The following is a 22142-nucleotide window of genomic DNA, read 5'->3' as shown; positions in this document are numbered from 1 at the left end:
CTCTACAAATGCCGCCGCTGGCCGTGTCCCAACACAGTGGACTGCTTTATATCCAGGTCAGTTTTTTTTTTTCCCATCACTACATACCGTAAGGACCTTTGCTTGTCTGCAACCCCCCGTCGACGGTCTTTGAACCATCAACCTGGATTCCCTTACTATGATCAAGGTATCTCTGTCAATCAAATTTTCGCAAATTGCTATGCAGGGTGAGAATCCATAATTGAAACCACATTTCTTCTGAGTCCAAATTGAGGATTTGGCAGACTTTCTATTCCACACAGTTCAGTCAAATGTCCTAAAATCAGATTGTATGTTGTCGCGCATATCGCTGCATTCGGGCAAAGCGACGTCTCCAAAACCATCACGGCATCAAAAATGCAAAAAGTACAATCAAATAAAGACACTGCGTTTTTGTTGCGTTATTAACATTGCGTCGTCAAAGATAGCAATCTATTTTCAAGTCAACTGACTATAGATAGCTGTCCTGTACTTTAGAAGACTCTGAGAAGAGTTGGAAAAGACGAATAGAAATCACATCCCTGAAAAGACTGAAAGCGTACAATCGTTAAGCGGGCGAAGTCAAGTCTGTGTCGCTCATCTGCTAAGTTAGCATGCTATGCTAAGTTCGATGCTACGTTAGCTTAGCGAACGTGACGATTATATTATGTTATTCTGTCTGTCCTTGTTACGTAGCATAACGGAGCAGCCAGTCTGGCAGACAGCGCCATTACTAGCCCAGACAGCAGTAAAGCAACAATCTCCCAAAAAGAACGACAACATTCACTCTTGCATGTCACAGTCACCCACACACAATTCGCTGTTGATACTACACCACACTATACTATACCACACGCCATGGATTGCAAATGCTAACTAGTAAACTCAGGTGAAGGAACACTCATTAAATAATACTCCGCATCAGGACTGAACTGTAAATATACATTTTTTTTCCTATTTGACCAAGTTCAACTATGTTTAACCCTTTCAGGGACAGCATTTACTACAGTAGACGGGTCATCGTGTTATCAGGCGACAGGTTATCATTATTGGTGCATGAAAGGGTTAATTCCTGAAAACGAATGACCTCTTTCAAAAGGAACTTGAAATATAGTTTTTCAGATGATCAAAACAGCCATCTGATTGGTTAACCTGACCGCGAGGGAATTGGTGACAGCAAACCCGGCCACAGCGACGAATTCGTGTTCATTCATTAGCGTTGAGTTTAGCGCTGTTTTGTAGCCACATTTCACTCCTCTGTGCAGTTTGCTGCTCCCCGGTGCCCGCTCTCCTTGGACTCGAAAAAGTTGGACTGGACTAAAGCCCCGCCAATAGTGTAGATTTGTGAAAGTTGTAGCCACATTTCACTCCTCTGTGCAGTTTGCTGATCCCCGGTGCCCGCTCTCCTTGAACTTGATAAAGTTGGACTGGACTAAAGCCAAAGACTGAAAGCGTACAATCGTTAAGCGGGCGAAGTCAAGTCTGTGTCGCTCATCTGCTAAGTTAGCATGCTATGCTAAGTTCGATGCTACGTTAGCTTAGCGAACGTGACGATTATATTATGTTATTCTGTCTACCTTTAAGTCGCATCTGATAGCATACATGCATGTAACTTGGTTAATGTGCGTCACGCGGCTGTTGAATGTAACTAATCGAGTTGCTTGTAAGTTTGTTCAAGAAGTGAGCACTAATCACTTTACTTTTTCAAGGTAACTGTGGCAACCGAAAATAACAGACCCCCCCACTGGAGACTACTCTAATACTCATGTCTTTTTGTTGTTGTTGTTGTTGTCTCAGACTTAACTCAGACTCCTTGACAATTTACTTGGACTCGTCTCGGACTCGCAAATTATTTTTAGGGACTCGACGAAGCCCAACTGTTTTTAATGCCTGAAAAATGGCGTCCTCTTTCAAGGGGGGGGGGGGGGGGCAACCAACCCAGTCATTTCCATTCAGTAGCTTTGAGTTTGGTGCTATTTTGTAGCCACATTTCACTCCTCTGTGCAGTTTGCTGATCCCCGGTGCCCGCTCTCCTTGAACTTGATAAAGTTGGACTGGACTAAAGCCCCACCAATCGTGTAGATTTGTGAAAAAAAAAAAAAAGACATTGACCACATTTGAACATCGAAGGCGTTCGTCTGACAGTGACATGTTTAATCCTAAATGGATGCTTTTTCCTCTGATTCACAAGTTCCGCCTTTCGATGAAACTTAAACACTTGCCTTTCATGGTTAAGATCCTAAATAGATGCTGTTCACTCACTGATTTTGTAGGTGACAAATTAATTTGGGGCTCTTGGTTCATTCTGTGCATTTGCAGCCTACAGCGCATGACTGTGCCACCACTTGTTTTGTTGATTTGATGACTTTTCCCACGGCATATCGTTTTGACAACAGTAAATGGAGGGATGGATCCAGTTTCGGTTGGATTATGCATAGAATACAAAACTGAATTCTCTAAAATGCCGCAGAGCATTGAGGGCCGCTATCCTACATGTTTTGTGATGTTTTACCTCCTCCAACATATCTGCTTCAAATGATCAGGATCGTTCTCAGGCTTCCGCAAAGCGTGCTGATGAGCTTGATCCTTTGAATCAGGCGCGTCGCTGCCGTATAGGATCGCTACAACGACAAATCTCATGGCGGGTATCCATCTTTACCTTTCGCCTGAGTGCTTGTTCTTCTTTACGTGATGCTGCAGGCCGACGGAAAAAACGATATTCATCATCTTCATGCTGGCGGTGGCTTGCGTTTCTTTGGTCCTCAACCTGCTGGAGATCTACCACCTGGGCTGGAAGAAAGTCAAGCAGAGCGTCACCAACGAGTTTGTCGCCGACAACGAGTCGCTGCTGCTGGGCGCGGTACGAGGCGGAAACGCCAAGACTCTTCCCGAGGAGGTCAGTCCACCGGCACTCGACTGTTTGCCGACGTACGCCAGCGTGAGTGTGGTCGGGGGCAGCGCCGCCGAGGGGGGCGCCGACAGTCCCTCCGAGGTGATCTCCTTAAGTCCCGATATGGCAACCGGTTCGGTCAAGGTGGACCGCGCGTTGTTCCACCCGGACGACCTCCTGTTGCAGTCGCTGCCCGCTTCCTTTTACGACGGAGTCCACAGACAGCTGACGGAAGAGAAGCAGAACTGGAGCAACATGGCGTTGGAGGACGCGGATGGAAAAAACTCCTCGGTCTCGTACCCTCCCCCCTCGCCTCGGATCTCCCCCTCCTCCTCCCCGCATCCGGAGGAGACGATTATCGCCGCCCCACCGCCGGAGTCGCAACACTCCACTTTTCCCACACTCCCTTGCCACGCTCGTCTCTACCTCCTCTCGCTGGAGGAGGCTTTGGCGAGCGAGGAGAAAGCAATGCCGAGCGACGACTTCACCGTGGTCACCAAAGCCGAGATGCATCAGCCCCCCGACATGCAGAAGCCAAGACGGGTGAGTGAGAGCAGCGGCGCCAGGGCTCGGCCTGACGATTTGGCTGTGTAACCACGGCGATGCGAACAAAATGCTGCTTTAATCCGGATACGAGTAGACAAGGTGCCCATCAGTCATCGGCAACAACATACGCTAGACAAACTCCAGCCAAAGTCCAATTGTGACTTCAAAACGGCACTCCGCCAAGGGCAAACGACCCCGAGGGTGAACCTCGGCTTATTAGCAAATTCACCAATTCACTCATTTGGGGGGGGGGGCGGAGGGACAACCTATCCTGTGTTATTCGCATGACTTTGGCGGCATCATTTGCCAAGAAACTATGTCGAAATGAAGTGAGGAGTTTTCGTTTCGACCACAGTCGTGCTTTGCTGTCGTCTCGCGGCATGCGGGTGCCGAGGAACTGTGTTGAAGTGAATTGAAGGGTTTCATTCTGACAAAAAAAAATAAATAATAATGCTTTGCTGCCGTCTCGTGGCATGTCGGTGCCAAGGAACTACAAGGTATGTTGAAGTGAGTTGAGGGCTTTCATTCGGACAAAAATAGTGCTTTGCCGCCGCCTTGCAGCATGTATAGGCAATTTACAAACCTTCTTCGGAGCGGGGGGGGGGCAGTCAATTACAGACTGACCCTCTGCTCCTCAAATCGCGGGTGTTCACTGTATCTTCATCGATAAGCACCTCCGCTATTAGTGAACACAATCTGTACATTTCTCCAGATCTGCACTGAGAGTTGATACGCTCTTCCCTCGAACACGCTCCACCCATACACCAGGTCCTAATGGAAGTCAGTTGAATATTTTCTGTGCACTCTAGCTTACCAGGAATCCAACAATGAGAACGTAACCTCCTTGGCGGGGGAAACTGATGCTTCATGGTTCGGTAAATAAAAAAAGAGGAGACAGAATCCCCATTTGCCTTTTTTTTTTTACTAGAAGGGCTGTTTGAAGTTTCGCAACATGACCGTGTGTAAAATAAATCATCAGGGTCTCCTTTGTGTAATCTATTCCCAAAATTTAGGGTGAAAAAAAATGATATGGGGAACAACAGCAGAATATTGGAAGACAGCAGAAAACCGAAAAGATGTGAGGTCCACATTCAAAATGTTGCCCGACTGAATGTTGGCATGCCACATCTGTAGCCTGTGCCAAGTTAGTTGTCTTAAGTTTTGGTACGAATGCGCTTCAATATTTAATACATTGAACGTGTCAGATGATGTTACGGAAAACCGCAAAAAACAACATCTTGGACAACCTGGAGCTGCAGTACTGTAGCGTTAGCTTTCAGCTAGCTGTGGCGCCGAAGGAGGTTCACTACCCATTAGTGTAACATTCACATCACAAATGTTGTGGGGTGTGTTTATGTTATGTTTTATTTATTGATTTTATTCAATCCTAACTTGTTGACGCAGGGTTGTTACTTCTCCTAAACCCTGCTAGTAGCCCTTGCTGGCTAAAGCTCCCCGGCGACGAGATTCGGCTGGATGGTAATAAAGTTAAATATCTAAACTGGCTTTCACGGTTTTCTTAATCTTTAAAATCTCCTCTTTTGTGAACCTGTCGCAAATATCTTGCCCATCCATATGCCCAACACACTTGCTGGTTTGAGGTTTTTGGCTGGTTCTAAGCTAAAACAAGCTACGACATACTGATCATCGGGCCTTATTTGAGCACCCCCCTCGCCTCTTTCCACCAAGGTCAGCAAAGATTCTCAAATGTCTCTCAAAGATTGTCATGACCAATTATTCTGTGGTGGGTTCATCTGTAGTACACGACTCACTAGATGAGGTGTGTCATAAAAGTTCCAGGACTGCTGTCACCAAAAAAACAAACAAATCCAAACTATCCAAAGTTTTCCTTTTGAAGTAATCCACCCGCAGTGCTCTGTTTTTGTTGACTCAGCTGTGCTGTGTCATTCAAGATACACTCGGCCGAAGGACAGTTTGGTGGCAGAAAGTCATCCGAAAAGATCCTGCCTGCTGGCACCAAATCGAAATAGTGGCATAGGCAGTCTAATTATAGTTTCATTTTTTTGATTAGGGTGAATTTGATCGAGGGACCGGCGGACAGATTCTGAGCTTAACGGCGGCCTTTGTGTGACGTATGGGTGTGTAAAGAAGCCTACACACGCATACCACCTATGGCTCCGCCTTCTTGATCAATTTCGTAATACCATTCAAGGCATCAGCTGGGTCCCCTTTGTTCTAGCAGGCACGATCTTTATTCCTGTTGCCATGTTGGTCGCTTGTCCAAGTGAACACGGCGACAGGAATTGGCCAGAAAAGGCAGAGGAAACTCCACCCTGTGGTGTCCGAGCCGATAGCGGCCGCAGCAACCCCTGCTGACTTGGAGTGAAACTGCAGCACATTTTCAGAACAGTAAAAAGGCAAATTACGCGGGGCATTGCCACAGTGCTCTCCGCATGGTCGCTGCCCGCACGGGTATAGAGAAGCCTTTAGGTTCTCGTTCGGACTGCGGGCATATCTGATTCCAAATCAGATTCCTCCTCATGTACGATTTTTAGAGCTGACTGTCCACATTGTGTTTAGCAAGTGTCCAAATGATTCCATTCAGGCCCTGTTGAGACGGAGCCACATTATTGACCCGTCTGGCAGGTTGCGGTAGCAACGACATCGGAACGGAGGTGTCGTCCAGGGCGTGCGGTGTTTAACGTCACTGCTCCGAACTTTGTTTGGTGCCACAGGGGTGTGCTGGCCAACGTGAATTTCGGGTACTTTTGTGGTGTGACATCACTTGTACACAAGTCGACGATTACGTTTAGGCGTGTGACGGCTGCCATTTGCATCGTCCAATAAAGCCAATAAAAATCGGCTTTTGGCTGGCAGTCTGAACAGCGCTTGAAGGGAATGAGAACAGCCGCTTTTGATTTCTGGCAAATGAGGCCAGATGTGTTCACACCCACAACGGTGCAAACTGCACTTTTTTATTTTCTTACGAGCTTCCAACATCTGGTCTCAGCACAGACCTTTGCATCGGTCATTGAAATAGAACCCACTGTCCATTGGACTTTCCCAGTCTTCTCTGCCAGACCTTAATGCACTCCTGGATGGATTCTTCTGGGATCCTCCGCAGCGCCTCCATCTTGTTGTCTTCCAAATGCATCCCCTTGATGATACCCTTGAACTTGGCGGGCGGTCAAATGAGTCCGGGGGGGGGGGGGGCTCCAACACGGCAATGTTCTACTTGGCCAGGAACTGTCAGGTGCTTGGGGAATTGTGAGCAGGCACAAGTTGTTGTACCCCAACTGTCATACACATATTATCTATGATAGCAGTCCTAGAACTTTTCTGACACATAAAAAATAGGTTGAAATGTTAAAAAATGAATGATCGTGTGTAAATAAAATGTGCACGCCGCTTCAGTCGCTTCTCCAGCGGAAAGACTTCACGTTCCTTCTCAAGGTAGTCAAGATGATGACGATGATGATGGATTTGGGAGCTCAGAGGCAACAGTACGGCATCTTCATATTTGTCTTTTGTGTCTTTGCTGAGAGAGACACAAAGGCACGTTTGCACTTTTGTTTCTTTTTATTGATGACGATGGAGCTGGACGGCCCACGTGGGTGTGTTGCATTTGTGTGTGTGTGTTTATTCATATTGTTTCGGTGTTGAAACAATCCCATCTCTGCTGTTACATCAGGGTCACTTATAAATATGTATACAGTATAAATAAGGAATAGAGGCTATTATAGGTCACTCAACGTGTGATGCAGAATTACATTTTTTTTTTTCAAAGGTTTCTGGTTCCGTTTGGAGATTCATCACTATTTCACTGTAAGAGGACGCCGGTAACAAACAGAAACATCTCCAAAGGTCATACTGTAGGTCATAAAAGCAAATGTTCAACATTAAGCGATGTAGCCGAGCATCTCCGAGGGTCCAAACCCAAATTGGCCGGTTTGGTTGGAGGACTTGTTGTACATCTATTTTCTGATGCTTGTGTTTGCAGTGTGTTACAGAACCGTTGACTTCCTCCTAGCTGTTCTGTATAGGACGAGTTTCATTTTCTAGACTAGCTGTAGATTCTTATTGTGACTTTTAGGTTTCAAGGGTGGGGGTTGAGGGATCTGATCTTTTTTTTTTTTGTTTGTTTGTTTGTTTTTTTACCAGACATCCCATGTGGATTTTTTTTTTAAATTATTATTATTTTCCTGTCCCTCTCACAAATTCCTGCCTGTCTCACCCAAGTTTCACTTGCGACACTGTGCAAGGAGATAAGATAGCTAGCTAGCTAGCTCACTAACTAGCTAGCTACATGTCTCTTTTGAGTCGATCACCACAGTTGAGGGTGACGTGAAGCTATCTCCCCCAGCAGTGAACGAAACCGCAAGATTCTGTACTTCCAGCACTTTGAAAATTACAATTCAACCGAAAAAAAAAAAAAAAAAAAAAAGACATACTGTACTTGTCTCTAAACTGGGCTCATTTGACTAAATGTTAGCGAGCTGTTTTCTAACCTTTCATAAAGGATTGCACATTGACTTTGTAGCCCGCTATAATTAGGGGATGCTGATGCTAATACAAACACAAAGAATTGTCTTGGAAGAATTTAGAAGTTGAATTTGCAATGATGGAGTCATTCATCTAAAGTGACTGTTTTTATTTTGTTTATATGTATGATCAAGAGACTTCCAGCTGAAACACACGTGCCTGAGGGACTTCCACAGCAAAAACTGTTAGTAGGGCAAACCCTGCTTTTAATCCACACTGTGTGTGCGCGTGTATTTGTGTGTGTGTGTGTGTGTGTTTGTGCGTGTGTTTGTATGAGTGAGAGAACATCTTTCTAAGTTTTTGTTGACGAGCATGTTGATGTAAATGTTCATTTACCTCAGATGTTTTAAAAAAAAAAAGTGTTACTCAATAAACTTATTTTGTACCGTTGTCCGTTTGCTTCATTGGTTGTCGCTTTTCTCTTTGCGGGGATCAAACGGCTCGGTGTGCGTTTGTGTGCATTTGTCTCTGTGCGTGTGTGCGGAGCCGTGCTGAGGCCAGCACTCCCTTTATTGTTGGTGAAAGTCACGGGGATTTTAATTGAACAAAAAGTGTGGAGGGAGTGAAAGGGCCTTGAATGCTTGCTAATGCCAGCATGACCTCTGGACTCTTGTAGGCTGCAGTTAGACTGAATGTTGACCTCATTCTTTTAACTTTAACTTTTGTGCATTTGTGGAAAGCAATAGCTGTTCATGGACAAACCAGGGAGTGTTCCATTCCTCAATGTTTTACTTTCTTGGCCATCTCAAACATCATCTTTCAGAAATTGACACACAGAGTTGTAATTTGCCGCGGTGCTAAAACTGGATTATGTTTTGAAAATCTTGACTTTTGCCTTGCATGTTCTCCCCACGCTTGCTTGGCTATTCTCTGGTACTCCAGCTTCCTCACACATTCTAAAAGCATCCATCCATCCATTTTCTGATCCGCTTAATCCTCACAAGGGTCGCGGGGGGTGCTGGAGCCTTTCCCAGCCGTCTTGGGGCAGTAGGCGGGGGACACCCTGAACTGGGTGCCAGCCAATCGCAGGGCACACATAGACAAACAACCTTTCATGCTCAACAATCACACCTAATGACAATTTCGAGTGTTGCATTCACCTGCCAGGCATGTTTTAGGAATATGGGAGGAAACCGGAGTACCCGGAGAAAACCCACGCAGGCATGGGGAAAACATACAAACTCCACAAAGTTAGCTGCGAGCAATATAGATTTTTTTTTTTTTAAAGCATGCACAAGTAAACTGGATGGGTGTAGTCGAGCAGTGGTCCTCAACCCTTTTTTTTAACCTATAAAAATAGACTTTACCTTGCTTTTAAACGGTCACCTTTAACGCATTGGCACTAACAGCAAAGATCACTATCGTGTAATTCAACTTTTTTTTTTTTTTAACATGCAACATTTTTTTCTTTCGTCCATTTTTTTTTCAGCAGTAGACCAAATGTAGAACCATATGAAATAAATAAGCGAACCCTGAAGATCATGAATACACCTTAAAATGTAAACTTTTTTCTTTTTTTTTAAGTTAGGATAAAGACAATATTAGTGTCATTGCAACTAACTCGCAAACGTTCACGGTCAAAAGACGACACGGTTGATTGCTGCTGGCTGCTGGCTAGTTACTAGCGGCTAAACTGCAATGGTTCATGTGGGGGGGAGGGAGGGGGCATTTCGAATGTAGTGGAATTTTTGAACTTTCACTGACACACTGACAAACAACAAACATGAACTCGAATCCAGTTAACCATTTCAAAATGTTTATTCGACAAAACTGAATCGTTCACATGTCCTGATGTGGATCACGAGCTGAAGTTTTTTTCCTACTCCCGACATCCCATGAAAGCGGGGGTAATATTTTCAGCCACGGGGGCAATTCTGGCCGTAGACAGGGTAAAGGCAGTCTCATAAAGGAAGTAGGATGGGCCTTTGAATACCCGAACTCCATCCGCATCGCATAAAGCAGCATCAACACCAGAAAAGGGCAAAGGGAAATCTCTGGTCACAGCTCTCGGTGTGGCCAAAAGATTAATGTCGTAAATATGACCTCCTGAAAATAGTAAAGTCAAGTATGAATAATTGTCCGATATCGGAGGACACATCTTATCCAAGAGACTTACCTTTGATGATGTGAACTGTATCTTTATTGGGGCACAAAAAGGCAGCATCTATCGGTCCCTCGACGCCTAACTCTTCCTTGACGGATTTCGGGTAGCCTTCGATGAGGGTGTGATGTGCGTCCGATTTAAAGATGTACACTTGATCACCCTGCACGGGAACAGTTTCACCTCAGTCAGTGTGTCGAACAACTAATGAAGTCAAAACAGGATGATTTTTTTTTTTCCCCCTTTCCAACCGTGTCACTTTTAGACGGCAATGTTAGCAAAAAGCAACCCTTGATTATTACACAACAACAACAAAAATCCAACAGCAAAAATCCCATGCTAACAGAGGTGGCAAAAGTACTCACACGCTGAACTCGACAAGCAGCGAGTCAACTCTTTTAGTTAAGTCAAAGTTCAGTCTGTTTATCTAGCTGTTCATCCAGCTCTGTAGCTAGCGAGTTAGCGCTTTCAAGTCGATCACACTGGCGGAGGTCGAAGTGAAATACAAAAGTAAAAAATTCCGTCACTGAAGAAGCCTTTTTGGATTCAAGGTGAAATGTCTTCGAACAGCGAGAAGCGTCCAGTGGACCCGATCCAACGTTCCTCACCGAGAATCAGCACAAAACAAGCCCGTTTTCAATGGCAAGGCCGACCTTAATCATGTAGAGTTTGTCTGTGTAGGAGAAGACGGCATCCACCCCGCTGGTCATCTCCTTCCACGCCCTCGTGATCGGGAATGCGTGCAGACCATCGCGATGGGTGTCCAGACGCATGTAGATGGGTCCTTTGCAAGTAGATCAAATTTGAGCGCGGCTTGTCTTGTCTTTGTCGTTCAGGATAATGTTTGCCGGGGACACGTGACCTTACCCGCAAAAAAATACGTTTTGCCGTGGTCGTCCGTGGTGATGGCATCTAATTTGACGTCGCTGCATTTAGGGATTTCATAATTACCCCCGTGGCCTGCAAGCCCACACGTGGAATAAAAATGAGTCTGAATGGCATTCAGAAATTAAAATAAATAAATAAATGCTTTTGGAGGAGCTCACCAAAATTGGGACACTTCATGAAGTAATTGCGGGCATCCTTCGGGTAGGCGCCGGCGCTCACCTCTCCTGAGACCGGATTGAATCTGGTAAAGTTGTGACCATGGAAGCAGTAGTAGTGCTCCAGCCAGCGCAGAGCCGACGTGCACACTGGCAGGTTGGCCCACGTCTTTGTTTTCACCTGCTTGGTGTCAAGGTCAAAAACATGCACGTCGTGTCCTGTGCGGAGACACACCGGTCGTTGCGTCGTTAGGGTCTTTGACAAATCGGAAAATGAAATCTCCTTGAGTTGACTTGAGTTACCTATCATGGATTGCTCTGCCATTTTTCAGATTTTTTTTTTTTTTTTAGTCCCCCCCCGCACCCCCAAAACTGAAAGCCCGCATACCCTTGAAGAACAGAACTGAGTTGGTGGCACACTCTTGTTTAGGGCACTCCACAGCTGAATCCAGGTGAGACGGAACTCCGGGGAAGTCTTCCTGGATTGCTTTTGGATACCCGCTCTCCAGAGTTTGATTATAGTAGCTGAACACCTTGTCATCCTTGGGGGGGGGGTCACATTTGTCACACCGCAGCTTTCAACGGAGCTGACATCACCCATGAAAGATTTCGGTCATACCAGGAAGAAATAAACGTGATCGTGGTCATCGTGGTTGTCCGGGTCGTGCATGCGAAAGGCGGCGTCGACGTGGCCGATGTGATGATCGTCATCAAGTTCCTTGAAGAGCTCATTGGCGAGCTGAGCTGGACCGTGGAAGCCGTTCCACAGGTAGGCACCTGCAAGGAAATGAATCTCGCCGGTGTCGGTTCTTGCGAGTCCACGGCCTGGGATTGATCAATGTAAATCGGACGTCACGTTGGATGAACTTGAGTGTACCTTTGAAGAAGATGGTGTTTCCTTTCTCATCCGGAGTGATGGCGTCAAACTCTAAACCATCACATCTGTCCGGCAGGGGCGCCTCTTGGACACCTTCATCTTTATTACCGCGATGAAAAGAGAGAGAGAGAGAGACCCCACATCAAGTTTTCAGACACACCAAAGTTGGAGGAGGGAAGGCTCCACCCACTTAAGGCTCAATCCTCCGTCTTGCCGGCACTTTGGACATTATTTAACGACGCCGAGAGCGCTCTATCTCTCCTTATAAAGAAACAATTGATGGAATTGTTGACGTGTAGAAAGCGAGACTTGGATCAGTTTGAATTGGTTGAGAAATGAGCTGAATATTCAAGTCGCCACGGTTCAAATCAGCAAAGGAATGTGGAACGAGTGCATGAGTGGGAATGAACGGAATAATTCCGATCAGGTTTTTGGGTGCAGATTATTGCACAATATGTTACGACCATTTCGGGAAGGCCATGAGCCCGAGGTCATGTTCCGACGTGAATGTGGCCCCGGTGCACCGCAAGGTCCTCAAAGACATGCGAGTTTCATGTGGAACTTGACGGCTACCCATTTGGTTCTCTTTTCATTTCCTGTATTGTGCCTTTTAATTGCGCAAAAAAAAAAAAAAAAAGATAATATTCATCCATTTAATGTATCATAACTCATGTGATTGCACTTGCCAACTGTTCGATTACACTGGTCAACAGCAAATTTTAACCGGAGATGGCTTTTTGTGTCCCGGAACATTTTTTTAACACTGATTTGAAAAAAAAAATGTCTTTACTATTTGAGTTGAAATGTTTTCATTTGTTTTGAAGTTTAACGGATTCTACCATGCGTTGTAATTTATAGCTGTGACATTCCAGAAAAGAAAATCCACCAGTAGCTGAACCAAACTGTTCATTCGCAAAAAAATGACTGACACCCGCGACCCTCCTGAGGATAAGCAGCTCAGTTCATGGATGGATGGAGATTCTTCTTATTTTGAAAACATGATGTCCAAGAGAAAAAATAAAAAAGAGGGCAGATTCTGAATGGTGCCCCCAACACCCCCTCCCTCCCCCCCCAAAAAAATCATCTGAAAACTGGAATCTCATATTGAGAAATGTCGTGACCGTAGTGTGATCTTTGTCGTTCGAATCTTGGAATCCTAATGAACATTTGGAGGGAAGGCTCCACCCACTTAAGGCTCAATCCTCCAAAACGTGATGCCCAAGAGAAAAAAAAAACGAGGGCAGAATTTGAATGGTGCCCCGCCCCCAAAAACATCTGAAAACTTGAATTTCATATTGAATAATGTCATGACTATAGTGTGATCTTCAACATTCGAATCTTGGAATCCTAATGAACATTCAACCGAAAAACAGGATTCAAACTTGTCCAACCTCCTTGGGTGACATCTGCGAGGGGCCTGCGAAAGAACAAAAGCGCCGTTTTTAACGTTTTGCTTTCATGTTGCCAAAGTCTCCAATTGGAGTTAGAACACGATGAGTCGGCACTTTGCACGAGTCAACGCACTCAGATTTGTTCAATCGAACCACATTGTCAATAAAGTTTGGAAAGCTACACTTTCTGTGTTTGACCAATCGATCCGCACTTTGCACGAGTCAACGCACTCAGATTTGTTCACTCGAACCACATTGTCAATAAAGTTTGGAAATCTATACTTCCTGTGTTTGACCAATCGATCTGCACCACGGGGGTGGCGGGAGTCACTAAGTGCAAATAATGAAGTTCATTCTCAAATGTAAAAAAATATATCTGTTGCAGAACAATTATATTGGTTTGCATGAGGTTAAGGAGGCTGAACTAAAAAAAAAAACTAAAACTAAAACTAAAAGGAAGTGGATGATACAGAGGATCGCATCAATCGAGCTGAAGTCATCGATTCTTATGACATTGAGGCAGATTTTCGGGAATTTCAATGAAAGCAAAAAATGACTTACAGTGAGGCGGCGAGGCCGAGTACGAGGCCCAAGCAGAGAGTTGCCAGCAGCTTCATTCTGAGCGGTCTTCAATCGGAATGTCCACCAGTTGGGCTTTTATACTTCGGAATCGCGTGTCTTTGTCGGACTGTGTTTACATACGTGAGTCATTCGAGTCAACATGCGGCACCGGTCAGGGGCAATCATTAACTGCCCCCAAAAAAAGTCTTTGGTGCTGGTGCTTTTGTCCTCGTTGTAATAATTAGAGCAGCTCACGTCAATGTTTTTTTTTTGTTTGTTTTTTTTAAATTATGTAAAAAAGTCTTTGGTGCTGGTGCTTTTGTCCTCGTTGTAATAATTAGAGCAGCTCACATCAATGTTTTTTTTTTTTGTTTGTTTTTTTTTTAAATTATGAGGCTGTGTGTTTGATTTCATAGTTTGCGCTGCGTTACCTGATAAGATTAGAAGAACGGGGACAAAACAATTGAGGGAAAAGGCGTTTTCTGATTCCAAGTTGCAAACTTCCCCGTTACCATCTCGACCGGTCCTTTTTCGAAACATTCTGCATAAACTCACCGTAAAATGTTACGTTACAATACATCTTATTTATATAGAGCGCTTTCACAACGGCTGCAGCTGGAAAAAAAAGCACTTTACAGAACACGAAAGAACAAAATACGGTCATATGAACAAAACAAATAACATAAAACACGGACGGTGATGCAATCTTAGCCACTTTTCCCGCATACGCTTTGTTGTTTGAAGCAGTTCTAGATAAAAGAGGAGAGACTCAGTGTTCTTTCACCAGCGGGTCAGCGACGTCATGCTCAAAACGTGCACACGTCGGCTACAAGCTAAGTTTGAAAGCAAACAAGAAGCCGTAGAGATCGCTTCACTTCTCCAGTCCCATCTAGATCCGCTTCAATTCCAAGCGACGACTCTCCGTCCCAAATTCGCATCCGCGCTCCGCGCCGACGCTCCTCTCTCCTCATCCTCGGCTCCACAAACCATCCATCCAGCCGCACCAGCGCAGATTGTCCAACATCGTCAAGCGACATCCCCGCTGAACAAAACGGGGCTGTGAAAAATGGTAACCACTAGACCACCGGGCTGCCGGGACAACAAACCCCATATGATAAAATAAAAAGACAAAAACAACCCGCTTCAATTCCAAGCGACGACTCTCCGTCCCAAATACGCATCCGTGCTCCGCGCCGACACTCATCTCTTCTCATCCTCGGCTCCACAAACCATCCATCCAGCCGCACCAGCGCAGACTGTCCAACAGCGTCAAGCGACATCTCCGCTGAACAAAACGGGGCTGTGAAAAATGGTAACCACTAGACCACCGGGCTGCCGGGACAACAAACCCCATATGATAAAATAAAAAGACAAAAACAACCCAAAAAAGCAGAGCCGTTGAAGAGCTCTCGCAGACGGCTGCCAACTACGGCGCCATCTTGTTCACCGTCACCATTCCGGGCTCATGTCTCTGGTTTTCACAAAGCAAAAATATAAATCAGCCCAGGTGCCGCTGAACAAAACGGGGCTGTGAAAAATGGTAACCAGTGGACCACCTTGGCTGCCGGGACAACAAACCCCATATGATAAAACAAAAGACAAAAACAACTCAAAAAAGCAGAGCCGTTGAAGAGCTCTCGCAGACGGCTGCCATCTACGGCGCCATCTTGTTCACCCGTCACCATTCCGGGCTCATGTCTCAAGTTTTCACAAAGCAAAAAAATCAGCCCAGGTGTACCACAAAACTTTTGGTGTCTTCATAATCTTCTCACGGTCATTTGTAGCGATAGATCTTAATGGAATGATTCATGCTGTCCGACACGACCACGTGGCCATCGGGGAGCAGCGCGAGACCTCTCGGGCTGTTCAAATTATCCGTGACAAGCGGCCAGCCGACACCCTTTGACGGGTACAGAAGAACCCGATGGGCCTCCTTTCCCCAGTCGGCAACCAGTACATCCCCATTGCCATCAATACAAAGGCCCCAAGGGCAAGATAAGACGGGCCCGAGGCCGGAGCACACCCCCAAGACTCGTATTGTACTCCATCCGGGTTCCAGTACGCGTATACATGGCACGCGGCCGGTTTCGTTGCCTCTTTCGGACAGCGCCACGAGTCCTGTCGCGAGGCAGGCTGCCACCAGGTATGGCCTGTGGTAGCCAGTGACAACCGTACGCTCCAGCCTGGCCCCGGTTTTGGGGTCCAGCTTCAGGGCAGTCAGGGTGCCGCGTTTGATGTCGGCAATCAAGAAATCATCTTGACGCGTGACAGTCACCCCGCGGGGAGCATCCAGGTCTTCATTTGCGGAGCCAGTCGTCGTCCCTCCAAATATCCGCAGCAGGCGTCCGTGACGGTTGAAGACCAACACGGCTCGTTCGGCGGCGCAGGTCAGAGCGATGAGTCCTTTCGAGTTGACGGCCACGTCAAAGTAATTGCAGATACGGGAAGATCTCTCGAATCCGGAAGGGGATACCTGCTGCACAACGTTCTTTTGGAGGTCGGTCACCTGAATGCGGGCATTTCCGCAATCCACCACGAAGAGCAGCCCTTTGGTAGTTGCGTGTATACCGCTCGGCAGGTTGAAATCAGTGCGGCCTGATCCTTGTTTTCCAAATTGTCTCACCAGGTAAGCCGAGTCAAGCGCAGTTGAACCGCCCTCTTGCTCCAGCTCCCGAAGAGGTGCCACATCGTTCTCTTTGATGTCATTTTCGCACTGATGCGATTCCTCACTTTCTATTTCTGGCACAGACGGAGATCGATGCACAGGATTTAAACCAAACAACTTTGTCACGGAAGTCTGGGCTCTGGCCTGTAACGGATTCCTGGCATCTGTAGTGTCGCCGTCTCGTTCTGGCTCGCAGCCATGTCCCTGGCCTTGCTCAAGAGTCGGCTCAGCGGTCAGACGGATCCTGTTGACTTTCCTAATCGCTCCACAGACACCTTTGTCACCGCGGTTCGCGGGGCTCAGTTTACCGGAGAAGTTGCCGGAATAAAGTGAATGGCGGTGCTCCTGCTTGAAGGATCCACTGCCCGATCCGTTCCCGGGGCACTTGTAACACGAATCCTCACTCGCTGCTGAGGACGGAGGGCTTCCGCTGTCCTTTGATGACTCGTTCGACGTTGACAGGGCTTTTCGAGATAATGAATTCGATCTCGTGGAAAGGTATCCAAGAGTGTGCCTGGAAAGGGGCTCACTTTCTAGAGGGCAGGAAGTTTCTTCACGTGAGACAAGAACAATGGCTTGTTTCTTTTTCTTTCCCCTGACAGTGGAGAGCTTCTTGGGTCGTTGGCATTTGCCATCGGATTCCTCACTTTCAGATTCTCTTTGACTCGACGCTGCCGAAATAGCGGTTAAGAGGTCTTGTTCGCGTGCGACGCAACGCATTGAGTTCTCTTCCTCCTCTTGGGAGGACTCCGATACGGCGCCATTTCTCGGCGTGGGGGACGCTGACGATCTGAGCTCCTCATTCGCAGTCGAGCTGAACAGATTTCGCTTCCGTGCAGTTTGCGGGGTCCCACTCTTTGTCTTTGTGCTCTCCTTTGAACTTTGTCTTTGCTCCGCTTTGACTGACGAAGGCTCTTTCCGAATCTCGAGAGGGGCGATGTTTGACAAGGTGGAGTCTCCTGAGTGCAACGCACACTTCTGTCCTTGGGCGCCACAGACACCAATGGGATAAGTTACACCTTGCTCGTAGACTTTGACCTGCCCCAAGCTTGGATTTTGGGACTCGGTTGGTCGGAAGCTGACCCTTTTAATCGTAAGAGAGATTTCCCACGGCTGGGTAACCTCTGCTAGCCGTCTTTCGAGCTGAGATTTATCGGCACCCCCAGCTGTACTGCCCCATCTTTGTATCTGCTCCTTCAGCTGCCGCATTTTTCGTAGTTGCTGATCGACGAGGGATTGCGCAACCCTCACCGCCGCCGCGTTTTCTCGCTTCACCTGACTCAGGAGACGCTGGGCTTCTCCGTGATCCCGCTCGATCTTTTCGAGAAGACGACGCTCTCCCCGCTGCGCCTCGATCGCTGCGCTGTCCAACTCCCGGTTCACCTCATCTGCCTCGGCTTGCTGGCGCTCTCTGAGGCCTTGAAGTTCTCGCTTGCCTTCCTCCAAGTTGTGGAGTGCCCGTATTGCCCAAGGAGGTGGGGCGCTAAGAGGTCGCAACGTAAAGATGGATTCTTTCGGACTCCTGAGAGGCACTGTGGATGCCAGTTGCCGATGTTGGGGAACGCTTTGCCTTAGTAGTGCCGAAAACCCAAGGAGGGGTCTTCTATCTTGAGAGCGCAGTAACATTTTGGCTGGCAGCGAACAACATGAATCTGTTTGTGTTTTCTGCCTGTGAAGACACAAGAAGAAAGTATTGGAAGAGAATCCAGACTAGAAAAGGCTCAAACTGTTTGATCCAAGCGTGTAACAAGGGGGTCTTGAAGATAAATTCGGTCTCCTCTGGTTTCTCTTTGACCTACCCACATACTCAGATGCGACACTTAAACTTGCGAGGGCTCACATGATTGTGTTTTTTCCACCCGAGGCACGGAAAGTGAGCCGTGTCTTTCAGGCACAAGATCACCGGCGAGCTTTTATGACGGATGTTGTCCGCGCGAAATGGATGCTGGGATGAATTGACAAAGCAATTCTTGGTCTCGCTGTCCACACAAGAAGACGGCTTTTGCACGGGATGAATGGCTGAGGTGTCGGGTTGCCTCGAGAGGCATGTGACTGCCAAGATCTCACCCACGTGATGGAAAGAGGAAAAAAAATGGGGAGGGGCGGGGGGGTCAGAGGTTGGATTCTTAATTTTTTGGGGTGGGCGGGGGGAAGATATGTGGTATACCCTCCCGACTCGCCACCATGACAATTTTCACTTGACACAACGGTGAGTTGTGATTGGATTTTGATTGGATTGAATACAACTTTATTGTGAGAGACCGGGGAGGATGCATATCAGCGGCCATCCCGTGTGACACGACGCTCACATTACACCAGCATGAAAGTTTAATTAGCCGTGCAGGTGGCCAAGTTATGAAAAGTTTTTTTTTTTTTTTTTTCCTGAGGTCCTGAGACAAAATAACAAATAAATGAAAATGCATACACAGGATAGTATAACAGCGGTGGGCAAAGTTTTGTGCTCAAAGGCTACATTTAAATTTGAATGTCATCTTCACAAAAAATTGTTAAGATCAGATTTTAAAATATGGAAACGAGATTGTTTTAATTGAAACAAAAATACGATTATTCATTAGCATTTTTTAAAACCTTTTGCTCATGAATTTTGTTGTCCGGTTTGCATTAAATCAACTAACCAGTTTGGTGAGAAAGTAAATATACATATGTTTTCTTCATGAATAAATCAAAATATTTTAATTTAAAACATTTTAGAGGACACCACTGATAAATAATAAAATAATGATGTAATCCATTTTCCTTTTTACTTTTATTTACCAGACTTTCATTATAATTCATTAACCAGTTACATAATAAATGTGAGAAAATGAAATACATTTAAATTTTAATTTTACGAATGCATATTTATCTGTCTGTCTTTTTACTTTAAATCACCTCATGAATGAAACAGGAGATTTGCCCACCCACCCTGATCTTTAAATATCCATAATATTTCAAACTAAGTGACAAAGCTGAACCTGAAAATGGAGACGTTTACAAACGGTGCCGTAGAACATTCGGAATGGCTCAATCATGGATAAAGCTCAAGATCGTGTACGTTTGGAGAGAAGAGAACTTACCTGCATGCCAGGTGATCTTCTCCACTCTGTTCTCCAACCTGGACTTCCTCGCATCAGCCCCTTGTTCACCACCCCCCCACCACACACACACACACACACACACACACACACACTCTCTCACACACACACACACACACACACACACACACACTCTCTCACACACACACACACACACACACACACACACACTCTCACACACACATCCCGTCCCCCTGCCCAAGTCTCTCTCTGCCATGGCATTGTTGGAAATGTTGTGTGCAGTGACTAATGTATACCTGTGCATAGCATACATAATATAATATATTGACTTTTATGTGGCAAGCCATTACTTCGAAGAAGGGTAAGTACATGTTTTGTACTAGTATGTCTGATGAGGATTTTTTTTTTTTTTAATGAGTGACGGAGTAATGCACTTGAAAATTTGTTACAATGAATCCGTTTTAAATTGTGTATTTATTTATTTGTGTAAAGAATGATTTGACTGTCTGAATTTGTCTCATTTAATAATCAAAGGATCAGTATTCGGGTCATTCCAAAGTCGGAGGGGGGGGGGGGCAGTTAAACCGTGCTGCTTCAGATACGGGCCACGGTATGTCTCCAGTTTACCAGCAGATGGCAGCAAACGCACAATTTTTAAAGGGCCTAAATTGACGTGCAACCATGGCTTGGTGGTACTTTATTGAGTCTAACTAAAATATTGTATTAGGAAGCAACAAACCCTTCTTAAATGTGGGATTCACGAAGGAGAAAAATGCTGTAAAATCAACTACTGCACATCAATTCAATATTCCTGTTCCGGAAGGACCATACCTCTTTGTGGGATTTTTATGAAGACATTTTTATTTCCGAAATGTTGCACAAGGTTGACTTTTTCTGAAGCATCAGCAATGTGTCACAACTTGTCCATACAGGACAGGCACAGCAGACTGAACAGCCAATTAGGCGCTCACACACGCTTTCTTTCGCAGTCGAAGAAGTGCAAGTCGTGTTCGAGCAAATTTCCCTCCCGTGTTTTCGGGCCCATATTTCTCTCTTATTGGTGGAAGCGAGCTGCGTGCGCTCACAGCCGCTGTCAACAAATGGACCCAGAAATGCATCTATCTGCACTCCAGTGGACATCATTTTGCCGTTTCATTTGTCATGTGTCGAACTGAGCCCGAGACCCCCTCTGTAGCCTCGGCCTGATGAAGAAGCTTAATCCTTACATATTGTTTGGCTCCAATTTGACAGCAATAAAAAAATGTCCCAAATGTAGATGGATGGAGATGATTGAAAAAATGTTTAAAACATTGTGACACCTTTAATCGGCGTGAGACTTACGAGTGATCCTTGGAAACTTTTCTTACTGCTAATTCACAGGTGTCAAACTCAAGGCCCGGGGGGCCAGATCTAGCCCGCCACATTATTTTATGTGGCCCGCGAAAGTAAATCAACGACTTCAACTTTCATGATGCTTGCTAAAATCGCAACCAAAATTTTACATTCTCATTTGTAATACATAAGAGTGATACTGTAAGCATTTTCTTGTAACCAAACCCCTCATTACAGTGACTTAAACAATAGGTGAATAAACCGTTATTCTTGATTTCTTTATATGGTTTCAGTCATGACGGCCCCCCGAGGGAACTAACTGTATCTGGCCCACGACAAAAAATGAGTTTGACACCCCTGCGCGAATTGCTCCCTGGCCTCAGAAAGTTTGCTTGAACAGAATGAAATCCTATGGAACCCTTTTGAAAGTCAAACCCAGCTGGTCAGCATGTGGCGCTCACATTGGCTCGAGAAGCCAAAAACAATGCCCCCCGCCCCCAACCACCCCCTGCTCCTTCCCCCTGGTCGCCCACCACACGGGTGGGGGTCCTACAGGCTGTCCGGCTGCCTCTGTGACTGATTGTTTCTATCTCCGGCCCTGTCAGCAGAGATGGAGAATTATCTCTGCCTACGGTGGCGCCCCGGCTCGCCCGTTATTTTTTTATTTTATTTATTTTTATTATTGACATAAGTGTTAAACCTTTGATGCTCGCTTCACATCCAACATGGATGCAATTAAATCAGCGCCGCATCCGGGCTGGCGTATGGCAGAGTAATGGTTCCAATAGCTGCTTCCACAAAATAATCATGTGATTCCGCGAGGGAGAATTACCGCCTGCTACTGTATATGGGCTTCCATATAGATCAGTTTGATACATGACAGGAAGGCTAATGCATTATTATTACCGTGCAGCAACCAAGTAGACCTGTTGCTCACAAACAATTAAAAAAAAAAAAAAAAAAAAAAAAAAGAGAAACCATCACAGATGGCGCGAAAAGGGTGGTCAAGAAAGTCTGGCCTACTTTACATAAAGAAGGTAATATGAGGTGATGAATATGCTAATGCTGCTCATTCTAGGGGGACTGTCTCTTTTCAGAGGGGAAGATCGGCTTCTACTATAGATTCGATTAATTCCTCTTCATGCCACTCCTCATTTTGGTGTGCCACTGCCACCTATCC

General features: G+C 45.9%; 2 protein-coding genes across 2 annotated transcripts in view; both read right to left on the bottom strand.

Moving 5' to 3' along the window:
- Positions 1 to 9670: 9670 nt before the first annotated feature.
- On the bottom strand, positions 9671 to 14024 carry hpxb (hemopexin b). Its single transcript, XM_019860737.1, has 10 exons — positions 13910 to 14024; positions 13349 to 13374; positions 11958 to 12056; positions 11700 to 11857; positions 11469 to 11622; positions 11084 to 11299; positions 10905 to 10997; positions 10691 to 10821; positions 10053 to 10200; positions 9671 to 9982 (listed from the first exon to the last, which is right to left on the bottom strand). Exons 1-10 carry the CDS (start codon positions 13963 to 13965, stop codon positions 9756 to 9758), a joined length of 1308 nt encoding a protein of 435 aa, XP_019716296.1. The 5' UTR covers positions 13966 to 14024; the 3' UTR covers positions 9671 to 9755.
- Positions 14025 to 15481: 1457 nt separating this feature from the next.
- LOC109510398 (uncharacterized) overlaps positions 15482 to 22142 on the bottom strand; it is an 18866-nt gene continuing 12205 nt past the window's right edge. Inside the window, exon 2 of the mRNA XM_019860689.1 lies at positions 15482 to 18243. Within this exon, the coding sequence (XP_019716248.1) occupies positions 15684 to 18200 (2517 nt within the window). The 5' untranslated portion in view covers positions 18201 to 18243 and the 3' untranslated portion in view covers positions 15482 to 15683. The remainder of the gene's footprint in view (positions 18244 to 22142) is intronic.

The sequence above is a fragment of the Hippocampus comes genome, unplaced genomic scaffold (assembly GCF_001891065.2).
Source record: "Hippocampus comes isolate QL1 unplaced genomic scaffold, H_comes_QL1_v1.1 scaffold56, whole genome shotgun sequence".
Classification (NCBI taxonomy): Eukaryota; Metazoa; Chordata; class Actinopteri; order Syngnathiformes; family Syngnathidae; genus Hippocampus; species Hippocampus comes.
This window is presented reverse-complemented; position numbering and strand designations above follow the sequence as displayed.